Source organism: Camelina sativa, chromosome 6, assembly GCF_000633955.1.
Source record: "Camelina sativa cultivar DH55 chromosome 6, Cs, whole genome shotgun sequence".
Classification (NCBI taxonomy): Eukaryota; Viridiplantae; Streptophyta; class Magnoliopsida; order Brassicales; family Brassicaceae; genus Camelina; species Camelina sativa.
Window position 1 is genome coordinate 20417672 of NC_025690.1, and position 19068 is coordinate 20436739.

The 19068-nt window shown below is 36.2% G+C and overlaps 5 protein-coding genes across 5 annotated transcripts; 4 read left to right on the plus strand and 1 right to left on the minus strand.

Moving 5' to 3' along the window:
• LOC104792542 (origin of replication complex subunit 2) lies at positions 815 to 2880 on the plus strand. Its single transcript, XM_010518724.2, has 6 exons — positions 815 to 984; positions 1076 to 1210; positions 1293 to 1399; positions 1681 to 1813; positions 1915 to 2206; positions 2370 to 2880. Exons 2-6 carry the CDS (start codon positions 1076 to 1078, stop codon positions 2795 to 2797), a joined length of 1095 nt encoding a protein of 364 aa, XP_010517026.1. The 5' UTR covers positions 815 to 984; the 3' UTR covers positions 2798 to 2880.
• Positions 3010 to 5201, minus strand: LOC104792544. Its single transcript, XM_010518725.2, has one exon. The coding sequence runs from the start codon at positions 4633 to 4635 to the stop codon at positions 3151 to 3153; it is 1485 nt and encodes a 494-aa protein (XP_010517027.1). The 5' UTR covers positions 4636 to 5201; the 3' UTR covers positions 3010 to 3150.
• On the plus strand, positions 8425 to 9373 carry LOC104792545 (RING-H2 finger protein ATL33-like). Its single transcript, XM_010518726.2, has one exon. It carries the CDS (start codon positions 8623 to 8625, stop codon positions 9340 to 9342), a length of 720 nt encoding a protein of 239 aa, XP_010517028.1. The 5' UTR covers positions 8425 to 8622; the 3' UTR covers positions 9343 to 9373.
• Positions 9650 to 11850, plus strand: LOC104792546 (beta-glucuronosyltransferase GlcAT14C-like). Its single transcript, XM_010518727.2, has 4 exons — positions 9650 to 10271; positions 10889 to 10964; positions 11075 to 11190; positions 11284 to 11850. The coding sequence occupies exons 1-4, from the start codon at positions 9764 to 9766 to the stop codon at positions 11742 to 11744; spliced, it is 1161 nt and encodes a 386-aa protein (XP_010517029.1). The 5' UTR covers positions 9650 to 9763; the 3' UTR covers positions 11745 to 11850.
• Positions 13278 to 15079, plus strand: LOC104792548 (dof zinc finger protein DOF2.4-like). Its single transcript, XM_010518728.1, has 2 exons — positions 13278 to 13551; positions 13863 to 15079. Exons 1-2 carry the CDS (start codon positions 13501 to 13503, stop codon positions 14784 to 14786), a joined length of 975 nt encoding a protein of 324 aa, XP_010517030.1. The 5' UTR covers positions 13278 to 13500; the 3' UTR covers positions 14787 to 15079.

The window sequence follows — 19068 nt, forward strand, 5'->3', positions numbered from 1 at the left end:
CTTTTTCTTTTTAACTTTAAAATCGTTGTATCTTCCATGTTTTCACTGTGTTTCTGTGCATTCACATTCGATTTTAGCTTATAAGCTAAGAACCACATATGGACTTTCGTTACTATGACACATGAATTTATTAAGTTCAAATTAAAACCATACATTTTCGTTAGCATATCACCGCCATTACTGAAGATCAATCCTGTGAAATGTTTTGAAACACATAACACCATACATTATATGACTTATGTGGTGGCACATGCTACATAAAATATGTCATTTGCTTAGGACAGCCATTACGGATGTCGGCGGCATCGGTTGATTTTGGTGCAGCCACGTCTATATTTGTGAACCGGGGTACGGGGTTTATTTGGATGTTGATGACATCCTGGTGGAGGATTAGGACGTGAACATCGGTTGAGATTCAGATATTTCTTCTTCGGTTCGTTAGCCTCAACTTTATATGATAATATCCTTAAAAAACTTTGCAACCATATATGATAATTAAGATCCTTAAAAAATTCAGACAGAGCAGTAGAGCACACAAACTGGGACAGAGCTAAGAAAAAGAAACAGATTGATTCAAAGTTTCCACAAAACCATTCAAAACATATTAAATCAAAAAACACTAACCAAACCAGCTGTTAACCGACGGTTTATAATGTCGATCCGTGTGATTCTGTCAGCATAGCATGTGGACCGTTGGATCTTTTGCCATCCGTGTCATATCTGATAATGGAACCTGAACCGTTAGAATTTAAATGCCTGTGAAACGACGGCGTCGAGTTGTAACCGGGAAACACGAAGAAAAAAAGCGCGGGAAAATCGAGACTGCATCTCATCGTCTTCGTAGGTCAATTTTTGTTGTCTTCTCCGGCTGCTAACTAAATCTAATCGTCAAAGTTCTTACCGGCGATCTGATCGGACACAATCGAATCCACGAACGATTCGTTGCCGTGATTTTGTTCGTGTAGGTGTCCGGATTTTATAAAGGTGATTTCTCGTTCGATTTGGTGAAATTGAGTTATCCATTGTTATGTTGTTAGTTTCGTTCGATTGTTTCATTGTTTTGTTCCAAACGAAGATGGAGGACATTGACAACATAGAAGAAGAAGATGAGTTTGGTTTCTCAAGAAACTACTTTCTGGCAAAAGAATTGGGTGGGGCGAGTAAGCGATCAGCTCACAAGCTCTCTGATATTCATATTGTTGATGAGCAGGTGCTGATTTTTGGATATTCTCTTCCCAATTTTTATGCTTTTTCTTGACAAATTGATGGAGAAACGTTATGTGTGTTTTCAGGAGCTTAGAGAAACATCATCTAATATTGAAATGAAGCACGCTAAAGAGGTTTCTAAGCTTATGAGTGATTACAAGACTATGTACCCAAAGTGGGTCTTTGAGCTCAGGTGAGTAAAAAGGTTCTTTGCTTTTTGAGTTTTGACTTAGCATATGTTATACTCCTCTTTCTTGGATACAAGTTAGAATCTGAAATATCACTTATTGTAGAAACTGTTCAGAGGAATATAACATAGACATTGAGCCTGGACCTTCTCCTGTATTTCTTCTCTAGAAGTTAAGAGTCACCTATGTTCCATCTTAGTTGTGTCCTGAATCTGAAATATGTTCCATCCATCTGAATCATGCATACTTTTAGTGTGTCTTCATTTCATTTTGCTGCTACTTACAGGTGTGGCTTTGGCCTTCTAATGTATGGCTTTGGATCTAAGAAAGCTTTAATTGAAGATTTTGCTTCTGCTTCTTTGACTGAGTATTCCGTTGTGGTCATCAACGGCTACCTCCCTTCCGTAAATCTAAAACAGGTACTCTTTTCTCTGATTGGATGCAGTATGTTCTTCACTGGTTGGAAAGAAATTCGCTTTAGGTAATAGCAAAATCGTCTTTTCAATGTTTGTAAATTCAGGTTCTTTTAGCATTAGCTGAACTTCTGTCCGAGCTGTTGAAGTCTAGAAGAAAGAGTTCTGGGAGCGTCTCTAAAGGTCAAGAAACATCTCCTTTACGCTCCATAGATGATATTCTTTCCTTTCTACATGCCCCACAGTCTGAAGATAAAGACTGCTTCATATGCGTTGTTGTCCATAACATTGACGGCCCTGCTCTTAGGGATCCCGAATCACAACAAACTCTTGCCCGGCTTGCTTCCTGTTCGCACATACGCCTTGTTGCCTCTATTGACCATGTCAACGCTCCATTATGTAAGCATTACTCTCCATCTTTCTCTGTATATCTTCTGCTAATTGCTCATCATGACTGAGGTCTGTTATCATTATTTATGTTCACTGCCATCTGTCCAATACTTCAAATATCTTCTGTATTGCTTCTTTGTCCTGAGGCGATGTTTCTTGTATCCATTGGCAGTGTGGGATAAGAAAATGGTGCACACTCAGTTTAACTGGCTATGGCACCATGTTCCAACATTTGCGCCATACAATGTGGAAGGTGTATTCTTTCCATTGGTTCTTGCACAGGGAAGCACAGCCCAAACCGCCAAAACAGCAGCCATTGTCTTACAGAGTTTAACGCCAAACGCTCAGAACGTCTTCAAGATTCTTGCTGAGTATCAACTTTCTCACCCAGATGAAGATGGCATGCCCACTGATGATCTGTATTCAGCCTCTCGGGAACGCTTCTTTGTGAGCAGTCAAGTGACTTTGAACTCACATCTCACAGAATTTAAAGACCACGAACTGGTTAAGACCAAGAGGAACTCTGATGGACAAGAGTGTCTGAATATACCTCTCACTTCGGATGCACTTCGACAGCTCTTGCTGGATCTCAATCAGTAGTAACCTCAAACTGTATCTGATATGAGTCGTTTGTTATAGCTTGAACGAGCTATTATACTTTGAAATGGTTACATATTTAAATTTAAGAGAATGTTACAGTCAGCCCTCAAAGCTTTTAATGTGGTAAATTAGTAATATCCTAAATCATGACAAATATTCTTTCTTTGTACTGTACAAACACAAATTGAATCAGGGTTGATTCCAACGCATCGTACACACAGATTGCAATGAGATTAAAAAATCCTATTAAAACAGTGAAAACGCCTATATATGATGAGTGGCCAATATCAATGAGAGATGTCTCCTATAATAAGCTTTTACAAACAAAGGAAACTTGACAGATGCTTCTCTTTTTATGTCAGCATCAGATCGTTTCCACTGAGATGAGGACGGAGACACACCCGCACCTCATGCTCTTCCGGGCCAGCTCTTAGTTTCGGAACAAGTATCTCAAGAACTGATCCAGGTCCATCATAATACGCTTCAATGTTTGCATCTTCTGGGATCCGGGTTGATAACTGGATCTCTCTGACAAATTCTCCTGGTGGGCAGTGCTCAGAGGCTGGATCAGTCAACTTGAATGTTCTATCATGTCTCTTTATAAAAGGTACACGCGATGTGCTGATGCATGAAACTTTTATGATTCCGTGTGCGAGAGTGTTCCTCCACGAGACTTTAACGCTGTTTAAATCAACAAAAGGAAGGCTGATTATGATCAAGTAGCCTTCTTCATCCTCGTAGATCGTTTTTGCAGCAGTAACAGGTCCATAAACGTTTTTCATGGCTCCACTAAACTCGTTTGACCAATTTGGTAGCTCGTTCTGGTGAGCTTCGATAACAGGAGGTATCGGGTTCACGGTTAAGCAACATTCCTCCTCATGGATCCCATTTGAGAACAAGTCCTTCCTCTTCTTATGGCTTGAGGGAGACAGATCAGTTGCTTCACCATTTGAATGGTTGGATGGTTGAGTTGAGAGATTGAGCCCCGATCCATTGAGTAATTTCTTAGAGTGGCTTGCAGAAGGATTCTTCAAAGACGGTGTAGGCCTCTCGAGCTCAAAGTCAGTGTTGGGAAGGTTTCTCCACGAACCAAAGTCACTAGCTTCAGGTGGAATGGTGAAATTCAAATCACGACCCGTAAGCTCCATCCACCTTTTCCTCTCTTCCTCATCAAGACACGTGAGGTTTGGCAAAGGAACAAGCTCAATCCCGTGAACACACTGCGGATTTGACAAACCTCTGTAGTGCTTCCTCTGCATTCTATGAGACCTTACAAAACCTTTCTCAACACTAAATGGAAACAAACGATCCCCTTGTCTCGAATGCCCGTTCATGTAACTCCTCAACTGCATCTTCCCAAGCGCATTCTCAGGTCTTTCCTTAAAAACCCACATATACATGTTCTCCATATCATGCTGAACTAGAAACACATCAAGCTTCAAATCTGACTTGTCAAAACCAGAGATCCCATTGCTATCCCTGACTATCTTCGCCTTTGACTTCTCGTTTAACGCAGGCTTGAAGTAGAAACTGAAGAAAAACCAGGCACCCCATACACTATCAACCCGCTTTGCGCATTTCCTCCCAACCTTAGGCACAACACTCATATAGTTCTCAGTCTCATAAGCCTGTGAACCTAACCCAACATCCAAAATGTCACAAGAATCCAAGTTCCAAGGCTGAGGAGGAGGACTTCGCTCAGCTGAGAGTGGCAAATTGATATCAGGAGGACCAGAGAGAAGAGATTGCCTGTTATTATTCATCTCCAAATCAAGCTCCTCATGAGAAGAAGCACTAGAATCCATAGACAAGAGAGTCGAAGGATGATGATTCTCCATTGTGTCAAAGACGTTAAACAAAAGTATCTTACCTTTTTCAACTCACACCAGAGACAAATCTCATAACCCCAATAACAATAACAACACTTGAAATTCTCATCTTCCTCTCCCAAAGACAAACACTTTCTAAAAAAAGGAACCAAACTACTTACATATATACTTAGACCTCCTTATCTCAATCGAACTCTAAAACACCTAAATTCCCAATCTTTCAGCTGTAACTCCAATGGGATGGAAGTAAAACCCTAATCGTGTTATCCTATAACAGGAAGCTCCCTAGTCTTCTAAGATACTGATGAATCGCCACAAACCACCAACAAAACGGAAACTTTGAAGAAGAGATGCAAAAAGGAGTTTTTTTTGTTCCCCTTGTGGAATAAATACAGATAAACATAGAAAGAGGATGAAGCTAAGATGAGCACGATGCAGATGGTATCGTCATCATCATCGCCAACACAACAAAATCTTGATTTTTCTTCTTCTTGCTCTTTGCTTTTTTTTTTTTTCGAGAGAGAGAGGAAGATACGGACCCGACGGAAGTAAACGCCCGCCCTGGATGGCACCGTGGAGACTTTCCTCCGTTACTTAACGGTGACTATGATTAGTTTATTGATATACATTGAACCTCTATAAATTAATACTCGATAAATTAATAACCTCTATAAATTAATAAATTCCTCTAGTCTTAAATTGAGACTAGGCCTGGGCATAAAAACCATATCCGAATACCCAACTCGGAACCCGACCTGAAAAACCGGGTTCATGTTGGGTACGGGTTTGCCTATAAAATCTTATTAGGCTCTATTTTCTAATATCCGTGGGTTCGGGTTAGCGTCGAATAATATCCGGTACTCGTTTGAGTACACATTAAACCCGAACATATAAACATATTTATAATATTTATCATTAATATAATGCAATTACTCCAAAATTATGATTAGAATTTTGAATATTTCATTTAGTTTTATACCTAAATATCAAAAATAATCAAAATATCTAAAATATTTTGTTATATAAGTCAAAATTTAACTAAATTTATTTAAATTTAGTTCTATTTTTTCGGGTACCCGGTAGTTCGGATACTAATCGGGTTCTAAAATTTGTAACCTAAACCGACCCGAATTCGATAGTACCCAAACCGAACCGAACCCATATATCTAAAAATACCCAATGGGTTCTATTTTTCTAAACCTGTTTACCCGAACCCGAATGGGTAATATCCGAACCCGAACGGATTACCCGAATGCCCGGCCCTAGTTGGGACTAGTGTAATTTTGGACACTATTCGATAAAATAATAAATTAATAACTTTTCTAAAATTCTCATATAAAAATATGGTCCTATCAATATCATAAATTAATAATCAAATAAACTAGTATATATATATATATATCTAAGAAAATCTAATGAAATATGAATCTATTGTTATTTGTTTGTTCTTGAATTTGCATTTTTGTTGGAAAACATCTTTAATCTTTCTGACTGCATCAAAAACTTATGGTGTTGTCTTCTCAAATCGCATCTAAAAATTGTAGAGAGTTATTGACGCGATAATTGCTTCCTTACTTGTAACTGGATCTAAAGGTACCGTCATATCTTCTTCAACTTCATCATCACTTTGAAAAATAGTAGCAGCAATTTCTTCTAAACTCTGAATTTCTGATAAAAAATTCTATTTATAAATTAATATTTTATTAATTTATCGATAAATTAATAATTATTAATTTATTGATAAATTAAAACGTTCATAAATTAATAAAATTTTATGGTTCCGACTTTATTAATTTATAGAGGTTCTACTGTATATACTTTGGTTTGTTTTTATGATTACACGCCGTCAACTATGTACAGTTTAGTTCTAATTTTTTTTTTCTTTTTTTTTAAGAAATTTTAAAAAATATATTTGGTGATAAGAAGGATATAAATTATTTTTTGGTTTTCAAACCAACGTTGGTAAATAAAAGAAGCACAACATACACTAATACATCGTAGTCTAAATTGTCTTTATCTTTGTGGTCTTTATATGTTCTAACCTTTTTCTCCATCAAACAAAACTTCATGAATTTGATATTATGGACTTTTTTTTTGCCTTGTATAGAAAAGGTTAATCCATGTGATTTTTAATTGGGTCATACCAAAACTTGATTTATTTTTCTTTTAACGATTCTAATATGCTCCAATCAATCATTAAACAAATTATGAAAAACAATAAAAGAAAATTATCTAATGATTTATATTGATCCTTTTTTTTAAGTAGAAATCTATATTTAAGAATTAGGATCAAATTATGGGCAAAGATCTTGACTTTCTTTAGTTTCAAAATTGATATCATAATCTTTATAACAAAATAATTATAATTATAATAATAGCTAACAACTCATTTAAATCATGAATTTTCAAATGTAGGCTATTTAAACTATGAAATTTAAATTTAGGTCAATTAAACCATAAACATTGGCGAAGCCCATTTAAAACATCAACTTTTATTGACATAAACTTTTTAGACATCAAACCAAACTGGATTTGATATTAAGTATCTTGCGTCATATCCTCTCGAACCTCTCTACCAAGGATTTGGTTTGCACTAGCGTTTTGTCTAAGCGATGGAGATATTTTGGAAACATGTTCGTGCATTGGACCTGGACTCCAGTAACTTCCCTGATTATTGGGATTTGGAGTACTTTTTGTTACCTTTATGGAAGAATCTAACCAAAATGTCAATTTGAAGAGATTCAAGTGGGTTTACGACGCTGCTGAGGCTGAAGAGCATTGTGACCCTGAGGTTGAAATTTATGCTCCCCAAACTCAAGTATATAAGTATCATCAATTACCAATTTGAAAGCTTCATAGTTCATAATATTGGTCCTTATGCAAATGTGAACATTGATCTTAACTTTATTGTGGAAGAGTATGATGATGATGATATTATGATATGTGGTTTTCTTACTGCCATATCCATAGTCCGTGAAATGACAATCTCTGCTCAAACGCTAGAGGTATGCATCAAGCTTTATTCATTGATCAATAACACAACTTTCTTAATTATGACATTTTTCTTTTTCCATATACAGAGGATTGCTGATTATTACATAGGATCCGCTACCTCAGTTCTTTAATTTGACTTGCTTGCATGCTTCGTTGCCTAAGTATTTTTTGGGAAATATTTGCAACGTTTCTTGGTTACTGCCCGAATCTGAACTCACTTGACTTGTTGTGCAGTGCATCATTTCCTTTGCTTTTGTAAAATTATATTTTGAGATTCATTTCCAACAATGAAGAACTAATTTTTCCTTGGTGTTGTTGTATCATCAGGAATTCGACGGCCTTTTAGAGACAAAGAAAATTAAACACTCATTTGTTACTCAGTGTTTCAAGTCATTCCTCAAGTTTGTTCTATTGAATATTTTGACAAGTACAAACATGTAAAAAGTAAAACCCATAAAATCCATCATCGCTATACTCCACTACACCTCAAAGAAGTGGTCTATTATTAGCTTATATATATAACCAAAACCAAAGAGTCATAGATAGAGAGATATATAAAGGTTAGAAATAAAATAATAAATAATTTTGGTGGCACCGACAAACCACCAAATGTCCAACCACTACTGCCATGTAACCATCATAACAAAACACCGAAGAAGATCCTTCGTCATCTTTATCACTGTATTAAAAAAAAAAAAAAACGAAATACATCTACTAGAATCATAATAAAGACACGCTATCAAAATTAAATAAACCAATGAAAGAGATTTATTACTTTGTTATGTAAGCGTAAATAAAATAGTTACGAAAGTGATTGTTGTATACGAGATTAGCAAATTAATACAACCGCTATTTAATTTTGTTGTTACAAATAAAATTATTTAATTTTGACCTTTCGCCAAAGAAAAAAAAGAAAAAACCAAACTTAGCTAGTAATAAGAAAGCACTATCCATTATTATTATTATCACTCGTCCCCCACCACATTTCATATTCACATAATTATGTTCAATAATTCAACAACAACCTTCGGCTCGGACTCCGGCAACGGCGCCGTCGTCCCAAATCCCGACGTTACTGTTCCCAACACCGTCTTTCCCGGCACCACCATCACTACCAACTCAACCTTCATCATCTTCGGACCTCCACCACCGTTCCCAGCTCCTCCACGAAGCATCGACCTCTCTCCTCTCAAACTAATCTTTGCCGTCATCGCAATCGTCGCCGTTCCCGCTTTAGTTTACGCTCTCTTCTTCACCGTCCCCTGCTCTTCTTCCTCCCGACGCAACTCCTCTTCCTCACGCCGCAGCAGCACATCCTCTTCCTCCGACGACGTCACCATCGATATCACCTCGCCGACCACCACCGTAGTAGCTCCTCCTGAATCCGGCGAGAAAGTCAAAAAGGAGAAACATTCGAAGGAGATCGGAAACGAGTGCACGGTTTGTCTCTACGTAATCACCGACGGTGAAAAAATACGGCGGCTTACGTGTGACCACGCTTTCCACGTGGATTGTATTGAAGAGTGGCTTCAAGATCATCCTAATTGTCCCATTTGCCGAGCTGAAGTCCCCGTTAAACAACACACCACCACCGAAACCGCAGCTGCCGCCAACGTTACTACTGTTAACGCGAATCGCAGCGGTGGAAACCGTCGCGTTTCGGCCACTAATAGAGATGACGATTGGCGTCAAGGCTTACCTGATGCTTCTAGTTTAGTTTGAATTTTTATATAAAAAAAATATTATTTATTTCTCGATTTTGCTATTTTCAACATTTTTTTAATAGATATTTTGTAAAACAAATTACGTCAATTTCGAAAAAAATTATGTCCGTTAAATTTTATTTAATTTGGTTGCTTCGTAACTCCGTAAGCAACTCTGTGAGTGTGTGTGTATCTGTGTGAGTGATGTGAAATCTGACGTTGACTCACAGTGAGCTCCTAGATTAATCGGACGGTTATTAATTCATCCACGTCTTCTCTCAATAAAACGACATCGTTTTGGTTTTTCACCAACCGATTTAATATTTTCAAAAATTAAAAAACCAAACTTTCGTCTTCTTCCCGGCGTTACTCTCTCTCTCCACCGTCGGCTCAGATCTAGAGACGGACATGCTCCGGAGAGAAACCTATACGATTAAAACATGAAAAGATCTCACATTACTTCTCCTCGTTCTTATTCTCGACCGGTGGTTACAGTAGTATTCGGCGTTTTACTTTTATTTCTTCTGGGTTTAACACTAACCTCTCGAAAACCATCAGATTCATCCTCCGGTTTAATCCCAAATCGAAGCTTAACCGGAGAATCAAAGCTTCCGAGGTTAGCGTATCTGGTAACGGGGACGAAAGGAGATGGGAATCGTGTGAAGCGGTTGCTCAGAGCGATCCACCATCCGAGAAATTACTATCTTCTTCATTTGGACCTCGAAGCTTCCGATGAAGAGAGGATGGAGATTGCCAAGTATGTGAGATCGGAGAAGAAGAAGTTTGGGAATGTTATGGTTGTTGGTTTAGCTGATTTGGTTACGGAGAAAGGTCCGACGATGTTAGCTAGTACACTTCACGGTGTTGCGATTTTGTTGAAGAAAGCTAAGGATTGGGATTGGTTTATCAATCTTAGTTCTTCTGATTACCCTCTCATGCCTCAAGATGGTAATTTTTTTTTGTTCAATCTTTAACCCAAATATTATAAATCTTTTTGCTTCATGTTTGGTGGTGATAAGTTCATTGGAGATTCAAAGTGAAATTGTTCTTGTTCTGTAATCTAATATCAAATTAGGTATAGATAAATGTTACATTTGTATATAGGAAGTAGGAAAATCATACGAAACAAAAGCCTTGTGTATTTGATTTGGCTCATGGTTTGGTTGGTTGTCTATGTAGACAATGTTGTATTGTATAGGAATCAAGAAAATCTTAATGCTTTTGAATTTGATTGTCCTCTTTAACTTGATTTAACCTCAAACTTCATTTCTCTTGTTTTAAATGCTTACCAGACCACTCATATCTCTTCCCTCTGTTTGATGTGTCCTTCAGTGGAGTCCGATCAGTTGTCTTCTTGCACTATTGACTTGTACAAGAATTTCTCAGACTTATGATGTATATATGTTTGATTTGTTTCTGTGTATCGACTCTAACTAGACTCTGAACACTGGACTTGAATGTAAAACATATGAAGGTGTCTAATTGTGGTTTTGGCTTGGACTTATCGATTCTTGTTTTATAGTTCAGTGATCTTATTGTACTTGTGGCTCTTTTTTTGGTTTCAGATATTTTGCATATTTTCTCATACTTGCCTCGCTACCTAAACTTCATTGAGCACACAAGCAACATCGGTTGGAAAGAGTGAGGGAGCTAATATTATGTATACCTACCCGGAATGTTTGTTTTTTCTTCAGAAACAGATCATTTATGTTGCTTTTTGTGTAACAGCTCTAACTGTAATTTTTTTGCAGGAACCAAAGAGCAAGGCCTATCATTATTGACCCTGGCTTTTACCATTTGAAGAAGTCTGGTGTCTTTTGGGCTAAAGAACGGAGATCTTTGCCTGCTTCATTCAAACTTTTCATGGGTAAAAAAAAAACACACTTAAATCTCATTTCATCTCCACTCTTATCCTAAGCGTATGATTGCCTCATTTTGTGGATGAATCTTGTTCTACTAGGTTCAACCAGCGTAGCTTTAACAAGACCATTCCTCGAGTTCTGCATTTGGGGATGGGACAATCTCCCAAGAACGTTATTGATGTACTATACAAACTTCCTCTTGTCATCCGAAGGCTATTTTCAGACAGTTGTGTGCAACAACAAAGATTATCAGAACACAACTGTTAACCACGACCTGCATTACACAAACTGGGATCCGCTTCTCCAACAGCGCGCCTTGAATCTAACGGTTGAGAATTTCTTGGATATGGTCCAAAGCGGGGCTCCATTCGCAAGGCAGTTTCAAGAGGATGATCTCGTACTCGATAAGATCGACACCGAACTGTTGGGTCAAACAGACGATGGATTGGGGTTGAAGACTCTTGAAGTTGTTAAGCCAACAGTGAGTTGGAAGAGGTTTGAGAAGCTCATGGTTAGGCTTCTAGACCATGAGAATTTCAGGGCTAAGCAATGTAAATAGTTTCTTTTTGTGTTGCCTAATAACTCTTGATTATTGATATTATTATTCCAATCATTAATTGTGTTACCTACACTTCTTTTAGACTACACTGTACAATATTGTACAAGTTTCTACACATTACCAAATTATAGTTTGTTTGTGACATAGCTCCTCTAATTGGTAAAGCTGCAAAAGTAATAAAGTTGTAGAAAATAAAATACGTGGAACGGAAATAACAATGCGAAAAGAAGAAACAACTTGACTATACTATTGACTGAAGATATACATTATGTGCATATTTGTAAACTTGGAGAATGATTGCACATACGACTATACGAGTACGAAATATAAATGGTAACAGTTTGCTGGTTGCTTAAACTTGAATTGATAATAATTGTGGAACTGCATAACCATATCCTTTTTTTTTTTTTTTTGAACGAAAACATAACCATATCCTAATTTACAAAATTGAGAGCCATTACTTACCAAACACACAAAATTTGTTTTGTTTGCCGTTTTGTAGTTAGCCGTTTTTAGTTTACGAGGTGATCCATATATCATACTATAGATGACAGATCAAATCTATCGAAATGTGTGGAGAATGTTTTCGTGGTAAGTAAAACTTACAAAAGAAACCTCGGAAAATGGTCCCAAGGCTCAGTGTTTTAGAGTCACGCGGTTCGAGGGAGCGTGATGATCAATAACATCTACGAGAAGATATTGCCATGCAGAGGAAAAAAGCAGAGAGAGCGAGAGAGAGAGAGGGGGAACATGATGGACCGGTCGCGATGCTTCGGCTGTCGTCCAACGACCAAAGCACCCATTTTAACCCACTTTTCCTATTTTCAATCTCTTTTTCATTTCTTTTGTTTTTCAAATTATTAGAATAAATCATTATATGATCAACGATCCTATTATAATCATTATGCTAACACCTTGGAATTCGGTCTACATAACACCTTTGTCTCCTAAATTCACTCCATATATTATACTCGGATCAATCTACACAGAAATCAACTATATATCATCACTATTTACCAGATAAAATTCGATTCTTTTAGTTGAATCTAAAAACATAAATTAAAGTAACACATTGTGGTCATTTTTCTAAGGGACAAGGGTTAACTTTTTTACATAAGGACTTCATCCAGTTTGATTACGTCGGTAACTGAATTGTTTTCTAACTAATTAACAAATTAATAATTTTCATCTTGGATTCATAACAAATTAACAACAATTGTGAAAGCTTATGTATTAAGACAATATAAGCTTATGACCGGTGTATGGATTCATCACAAGGCACAAAATAAAAGCTTATGTATTAAGAACATATACTTACATATATATGAAATGAAACTAGTGATAGGAAATTTTAAACCCTAACTAAAGCAAGAAAACAAAAAGAATCATGTCAGTCCCACCCCATATGGAACACAAACCCTAATAATTACATATATGACAATTATCTTCTTACATCTCCATACAACATTATTATATATATATATATATATATATTGACATAGATATATATAAAGGTTCACCCACTTTAAATTTTAGCCATCTTCATTCTCACACTCAACATTCCTTTCTCTCTCTTTCTCCCTTCATTCTCATTCTCTCTCGGCTTTGTTTTCTCTTTGATCTGATTCCTCTATTCTATTTCTAATCCATCACCCACCACGGAAAAGAGAAGAGGAAAAAAGAAAAAAGAAAAAAAAAACCTTACTTTAAGAATTTTGAAGAATAAAATCAAAAGAGAAAAACAAAGAGAATAACAATGGTTTTCTCCTCCATCCAAGCTTATCTTGATTCATCCAACTGGCAACAAGTAAGTGATTTACTATTCCATATATACACTTCTCATATAGGACACATTAAAAAACTTATTGCTTAGCAATTACATGTTCTAAATCTGGAATCAAAACCAAAAATAGAAATCTTAATTCAAAGCTACACAAAAAAATTCTTCTTGCTTTGCAATTGGCATGATTTGAGTTTGGAATCAAACTCAAAGAAAGTACTGATATTAATTTAAAGCAAGAAAAAGAAAAGACAGAAAAGTTCTTCTTGCTTAGCATGTTCTTGAATATTCTTGTTCAATTTCAATAATTCCTCATCCTTTTTATTTTGTAACTTTAGGCTCCTCCGAGCAATTACAATCAGGACGGTGCAGGAGCCTCAGCAACGGGAGGTCATGTTTTTCGTCCTCAGATGCAGCAGCAACAACAGCAGCCGCAGTCTAATGGGAGCGGGGGAGGAGGCTGCGGCTCAATCCGAGCCGGATCGATGGTGGATAGAGCAAGACAAGCAAACGTAGCCTTACCCGAAGCGGCACTGAAATGTCCAAGATGCGAATCCACCAACACCAAGTTCTGCTACTTCAACAACTACAGCCTCACTCAGCCACGCCACTTCTGCAAGACCTGCCGGAGATACTGGACACGTGGCGGTGCTCTCCGCAACGTCCCCGTAGGCGGTGGCTGCCGAAGAAACAGGCGTTCTAAAAGCAGCAGCAACAACAACAATAACAGCACCGCTACTAGCAACAACAACAGCTTCTCCTCCGGGAATGCATCCACCATCAGCTCGATTCTCTCTTCTCACTATGGAGGAAACCAAGAGAGTATCTTAAGCCAGATTTTGTCTCCGGGTAGGCTAATGAATCCTACTTATAATCATCTCGGAGATCTCACTAATAATACAAAAACAGACAACAACATGAGCTTGTTGAACTATGGAGGATTGAGTCAAGACTTGAGGTCAATCCATATGGGAACATCTGGTGGCTCGCTTATGAGCTGTGTTGATGAGTGGAGATCGACGTCTCATCATCAGCAGCCGAGTTTGGGAGGTGGAAACTTGGACGATTCCTCTAATCCTAATCCATCCTCAAATGGGTTTTACCCTTTTGAGTCGCCGAGGATAACCTCAGCCTCGATCTCTTCTGCTTTGGCATCGCAATTTTCTTCGGTTAAAGTTGAAGATAATCCTTACAAATGGGTTAATGTCAATGGTAACTGCTCTTCCTGGACTGATCTTTCCGCTTTCGGCTCTTCTCGTTGAGTTCAACCACACACAAAAAAAAAGAGGAAACTTGAGGGTATACTTTGGTGCAAAAAAGAAAACCTAGTTACTAGTTATTAGGTTAGTTTTGTCTTATTTTAATTTGCGTTTTTGTTTAGTTAATGCTGTTTACAACTTTCCGGCGTTCTCTATCTAATGTTGTTAAGCTATTGGATGTTTTTGAGACTGTTCCTTTGTTATCTTTCGAGTTTCACTACTATGAATGTATTAGAGAGATTTATCTCTCGATCTTAGTTATTGAAATTCCGACAAGTTCATTTAATTTTTCACTAGTTTTGTCTTATACCGTTAATATTATTTTATCTGAGGAGTGCTTGATGTTAATAATTAGTTAATTGCTAGTACTTAATTTTGTAGTGTCTAGTAAAATTTATGTTGTTTTAAATTTATAATCTAGTTTGAAACTGCCTAACTGGCTCGTTAATATTTGAGTAGTTCATAGTTGTTGACAAAAAAAAATCTAGCTTCAAACTGATTGACTTCTTTTTTGCAACTTAGCTTTTATATCAGTATAGAGCGCTTAACCTCTCCATAAACATCACAAAATGGTAGTTAACTATATTTGATTCTGCAAGCTCTCACCATTACTCTTTGTACATATGCAGCTCCTCTTATCATCTTAGTAGAGGTATAAATAGTCTCATAGAACTTTTTTTCTTCAAATCTCTACCTCGGGCGGCAGTCACAATTCCCAAAAGCCAAGAATCTAAATCTGATGATCTGATATATATTGGCTGAATCGTAGAGAATTAGAGATCATATATGTACTTTTTCAATTGTAGAAAAATGACTCTTTTAAGAATTACTTTCAATTACTTAATATTTTTTTTATCAGTTTCAACATGTTTTTTTTTCGGGTCTAATGCAAAGATACACTTTACCCAAAAATGCATTGTTTACAAGGATTTTTTCAAAAAAAAATTCGTGATTAAAGCTTTGAATATAATGGAGGAACAAAAGATATGTGAATAGAGACGAAAAAGAGCAACTGATCGTTGGGGTTGGGTTGAATTGACGAAACCAAATTAAAAGCAAGGAATCTTAGGTTTAGTCATTCCAGCATTTTTTTTATTTTCTATGTCAAAAGCAGTTTCTTGCGAATAAGTAGGTTGATTTCAAGGACAAATTAAACAATATTATGATCGAGATGTAGTTGTGTGAAAACAATCAAATCATATTTTATTTGTGTGTTTTTCATATACTGTAATATTTTTGTATTTATAAAGATACACTTTTAGTGGATTTGAAGATGTTCTAACTTAAATTACGTGTTGAAAGCAGTTAGCGAATAACTTTTTTTTTTTTTGTCAATCACATTTTAAATACGTAGGCGATAATATAATCGTAAGATGACGGCCGGATTTTTCTTACATGTGACTATGAAACATTAAGAAGGACAGAAACAGAGAATCAATGTCGGGACAAGAATTTTAATCTTACGTTTGTCAGTTTGACGCGCCTTGGTACGCGTGTTTTGTACACAACTCACTAGGCGACAAAATTACTTTTTTGTCAGTTTGTGTGAGCCACGTCATCCATTTTCACTCTCAAGGCTTGGGGACTCATCATCTCAAGTCTCTCTACTGATTTGGTCATTATTATTAGAGTTTCTTCCCTTATTCCAATGTTCCACTTACTGATTACATTTTTGTTTCTGGTTGTAATTGCATGCGCAAAAGGGTTTGGAAATTTATGGATTACTACAAAATTGAAACTGAAAAAAAAAACAAAAGTGAATACTAGTACTATATTAACTATTGATGTTATAGTCCTTTGAGGAACGTCCTTCATCATCCTTCTCGAAAAGGATAATTCAAAAACGAATAGACAGAAAGATATGTATTATATACACATAATATGTTTGGGTCCTAAAAAAAGGAGGGATTGGTTCACAGTGAAAGAAAGGAATCTAAATTAGATGATTGTGTTCTGCTTTTGCAAGTACCAAGGCTGCTCACCAATATGGAATAAAGCACATTCAAACCTATAAAGCTAGGCCACATAATAAAAACCTGCCCGATCTCCCATAATTTAGCTATATTAAGTTTTAATAATAAGTTACTTACCAAACATAATCATCGACATTGTACGACAAATCCTTTAAATTTCGACTATTTCAATTTAGTATAAAACTCAAATTACCGTACTCATGTCGTAATTTACATTTTAAATTGTAACGGTTCATTTGTAGTCTGAAGTGCCGATCAGAAATATCGATACACTGGTTACTTGAATTTGATCATATCACTCGAATGTAGATTCAAACTTAATTTTACTACAAGCAAGTGAATAAAAGATAAAAATCTGTTCATGAAAGAATAAATTAGTACTATACACATTGATATATAGTTTTGTTTCTTTTCATCAGCTACTCGTCAGTTGATGATTTGAAGTGATAATAGCTAGGCATAATAAATCAAGATAGGCTTCTGTATATGAATGAGCCCCAACATACGCATAGTAGGACTCAGAAATCCAAGTTAAAATCTTGTCTCCTGATCATGTATGTATTTCCGTGCATGAATATATACAATTATGTACAGGCACATCCATACGAAGGTCTAGGCATATATAGACGACGACCAGCATATTTTTGTACTACTTCTACAGCAGCTTTCACTTTTACAGCATGTGTTTTTTCACATACTTCCGTGGGACTACAAATAAAGAAAATTTATAATTTCTTCTATTTCTTTCCACATACTTATATATACAACAAATACTTTTGAGCATATATATGTCGGAATTTCTAGATGGTAAAGATACAAATTTTATATATAAGCATGTTAAAAATTTCTTGCTGGTTAACGTACAAATTTTATAACTGTTCTTTGTAATCTTAAGACTTATAGGGTCTTATCATGTTCGATACTAGATAGGGTAATAATATGTGGTACAAAAGCGAAGATTTTGGCCAATATAATTGACCGCATAACTTAATGGTAGTATGGTACACTACAATATGGCGTTGATTTTGGCCGAAATAATAAATTAATCGGTCAGGCGTCGCTGGTCTAGAGTCTATACAACCCACTGGCCAGTATAGACCAACTTGTACAGGACTGGTCCCGCTAAGACCGGCCAGACCATGTTGAACGTTTAAAAAAATAATAGAGTTTCTATTGTTTTATGGTTAACCTTAATCTGGTCTGTACACAATCATCCACTAGAACTGAATAGAGTATCTCACAAAAAAAAAAATCTTTTGTGGCACTAAACTTGCTATATCAAGGGGTGTAAATGGTACCCATGGAGATCATAACCATGAAATTTGAGATTCGACAGTTTCTATTTTCCCGAATCTAAGAAAAAAAAACAACTTTTCCATGCTGCATTTGCAAGTAACAAAATATCAAAACTTCATTTTTTAGTTGGTGGTTGCCGCGCTTTGTAATGGAGATAAATATATTTTATGCTTTAATTTGTAGATAAGGGTATTATGGCAGCTTGGAAAATAGCATCTGTAATATGGAAATGCCACAAGTTTCCAGTAGATATTGTATAATTTAAATTGGAACATGGACTTTTCTTTTTGTACGTAACAAAAAAAACTATGGGCCTTTTCAATTTTGGGAACCAAAAGATTTTAAATTACATTAAACTAGCTCATTCTCTACCACCGGTTTTGATCATATGACCTGATCAGTTATAAGTTCACATTTAAGCCAAATTGTAATCGATCATATTATTTGGTATCAGCTTGAAAGTATCAATCAATTCTCTTAAATATTTGCGTCAATCCAAGTTGCATCACATATGATCACATATAAATCGAAAAATACTTAAGATATGTGCATAAATAAAATACAAAAGGATCTAGAGTCTCTATCATCTTTTAGGCTTTGGAAATTGATCGATATAATTATAAGGATCATACATGTGGATAAAGTAGTGAAGGGATTATAATCTTTTAGTAGTATTGCCTTGTCACGTTTCTTCCTCATGTTGTCATCAACCACACACGTTCTTCATTTTAAGACCAGAGATTCCTTATTAGCTATACACTTTCTGAAAAGTACACAAGCGTACATCTATACTTATATAACCGTGTATGCATAATATATATATATATATATATTAATGTAACGTTGGACCATGTAAATCCGAGTTTATACCCGTTTACAACTTTATAACCTTTTTATATATATATTATTTGTCGGATGTGTATAGTGAATTAAACCCGAAGACAGAACGCTAACAAAAGGTTGCAACATGTGTGCTGATAAATGGATGGAATCTAAAACGATGTTTTCATAAATTT

Bases quoted from the DNA above. Each gene is read 5' to 3' on its own strand.
- LOC104792542 (XM_010518724.2), top strand. From the start codon at position 1,076: ATGGAGGACATTGACAACATAGAAGAAGAAGATGAGTTTGGTTTCTCA. The intron at 1,211-1,292 runs GTGCTGATTTTT...GTGTGTTTTCAG, and splicing joins TTCATATTGTTGATGAGCAG to GAGCTTAGAGAAACATCATC. The intron at 1,400-1,680 runs GTGAGTAAAAAG...TGCTACTTACAG, and splicing joins AAGTGGGTCTTTGAGCTCAG to GTGTGGCTTTGGCCTTCTAA.
- LOC104792544 (XM_010518725.2), bottom strand. From the start codon at position 4,635: ATGGAGAATCATCATCCTTCGACTCTCTTGTCTATGGATTCTAGTGCT.
- LOC104792545 (XM_010518726.2), top strand. From the start codon at position 8,623: ATGTTCAATAATTCAACAACAACCTTCGGCTCGGACTCCGGCAACGGC.
- LOC104792546 (XM_010518727.2), top strand. From the start codon at position 9,764: ATGAAAAGATCTCACATTACTTCTCCTCGTTCTTATTCTCGACCGGTG. The intron at 10,272-10,888 runs GTAATTTTTTTT...TTTTGGTTTCAG, and splicing joins CCCTCTCATGCCTCAAGATG to ATATTTTGCATATTTTCTCA. The intron at 11,191-11,283 runs GTAAAAAAAAAA...TTGTTCTACTAG, and splicing joins TTCATTCAAACTTTTCATGG to GTTCAACCAGCGTAGCTTTA.
- LOC104792548 (XM_010518728.1), top strand. From the start codon at position 13,501: ATGGTTTTCTCCTCCATCCAAGCTTATCTTGATTCATCCAACTGGCAA. The intron at 13,552-13,862 runs GTAAGTGATTTA...TTGTAACTTTAG, and splicing joins ATTCATCCAACTGGCAACAA to GCTCCTCCGAGCAATTACAA.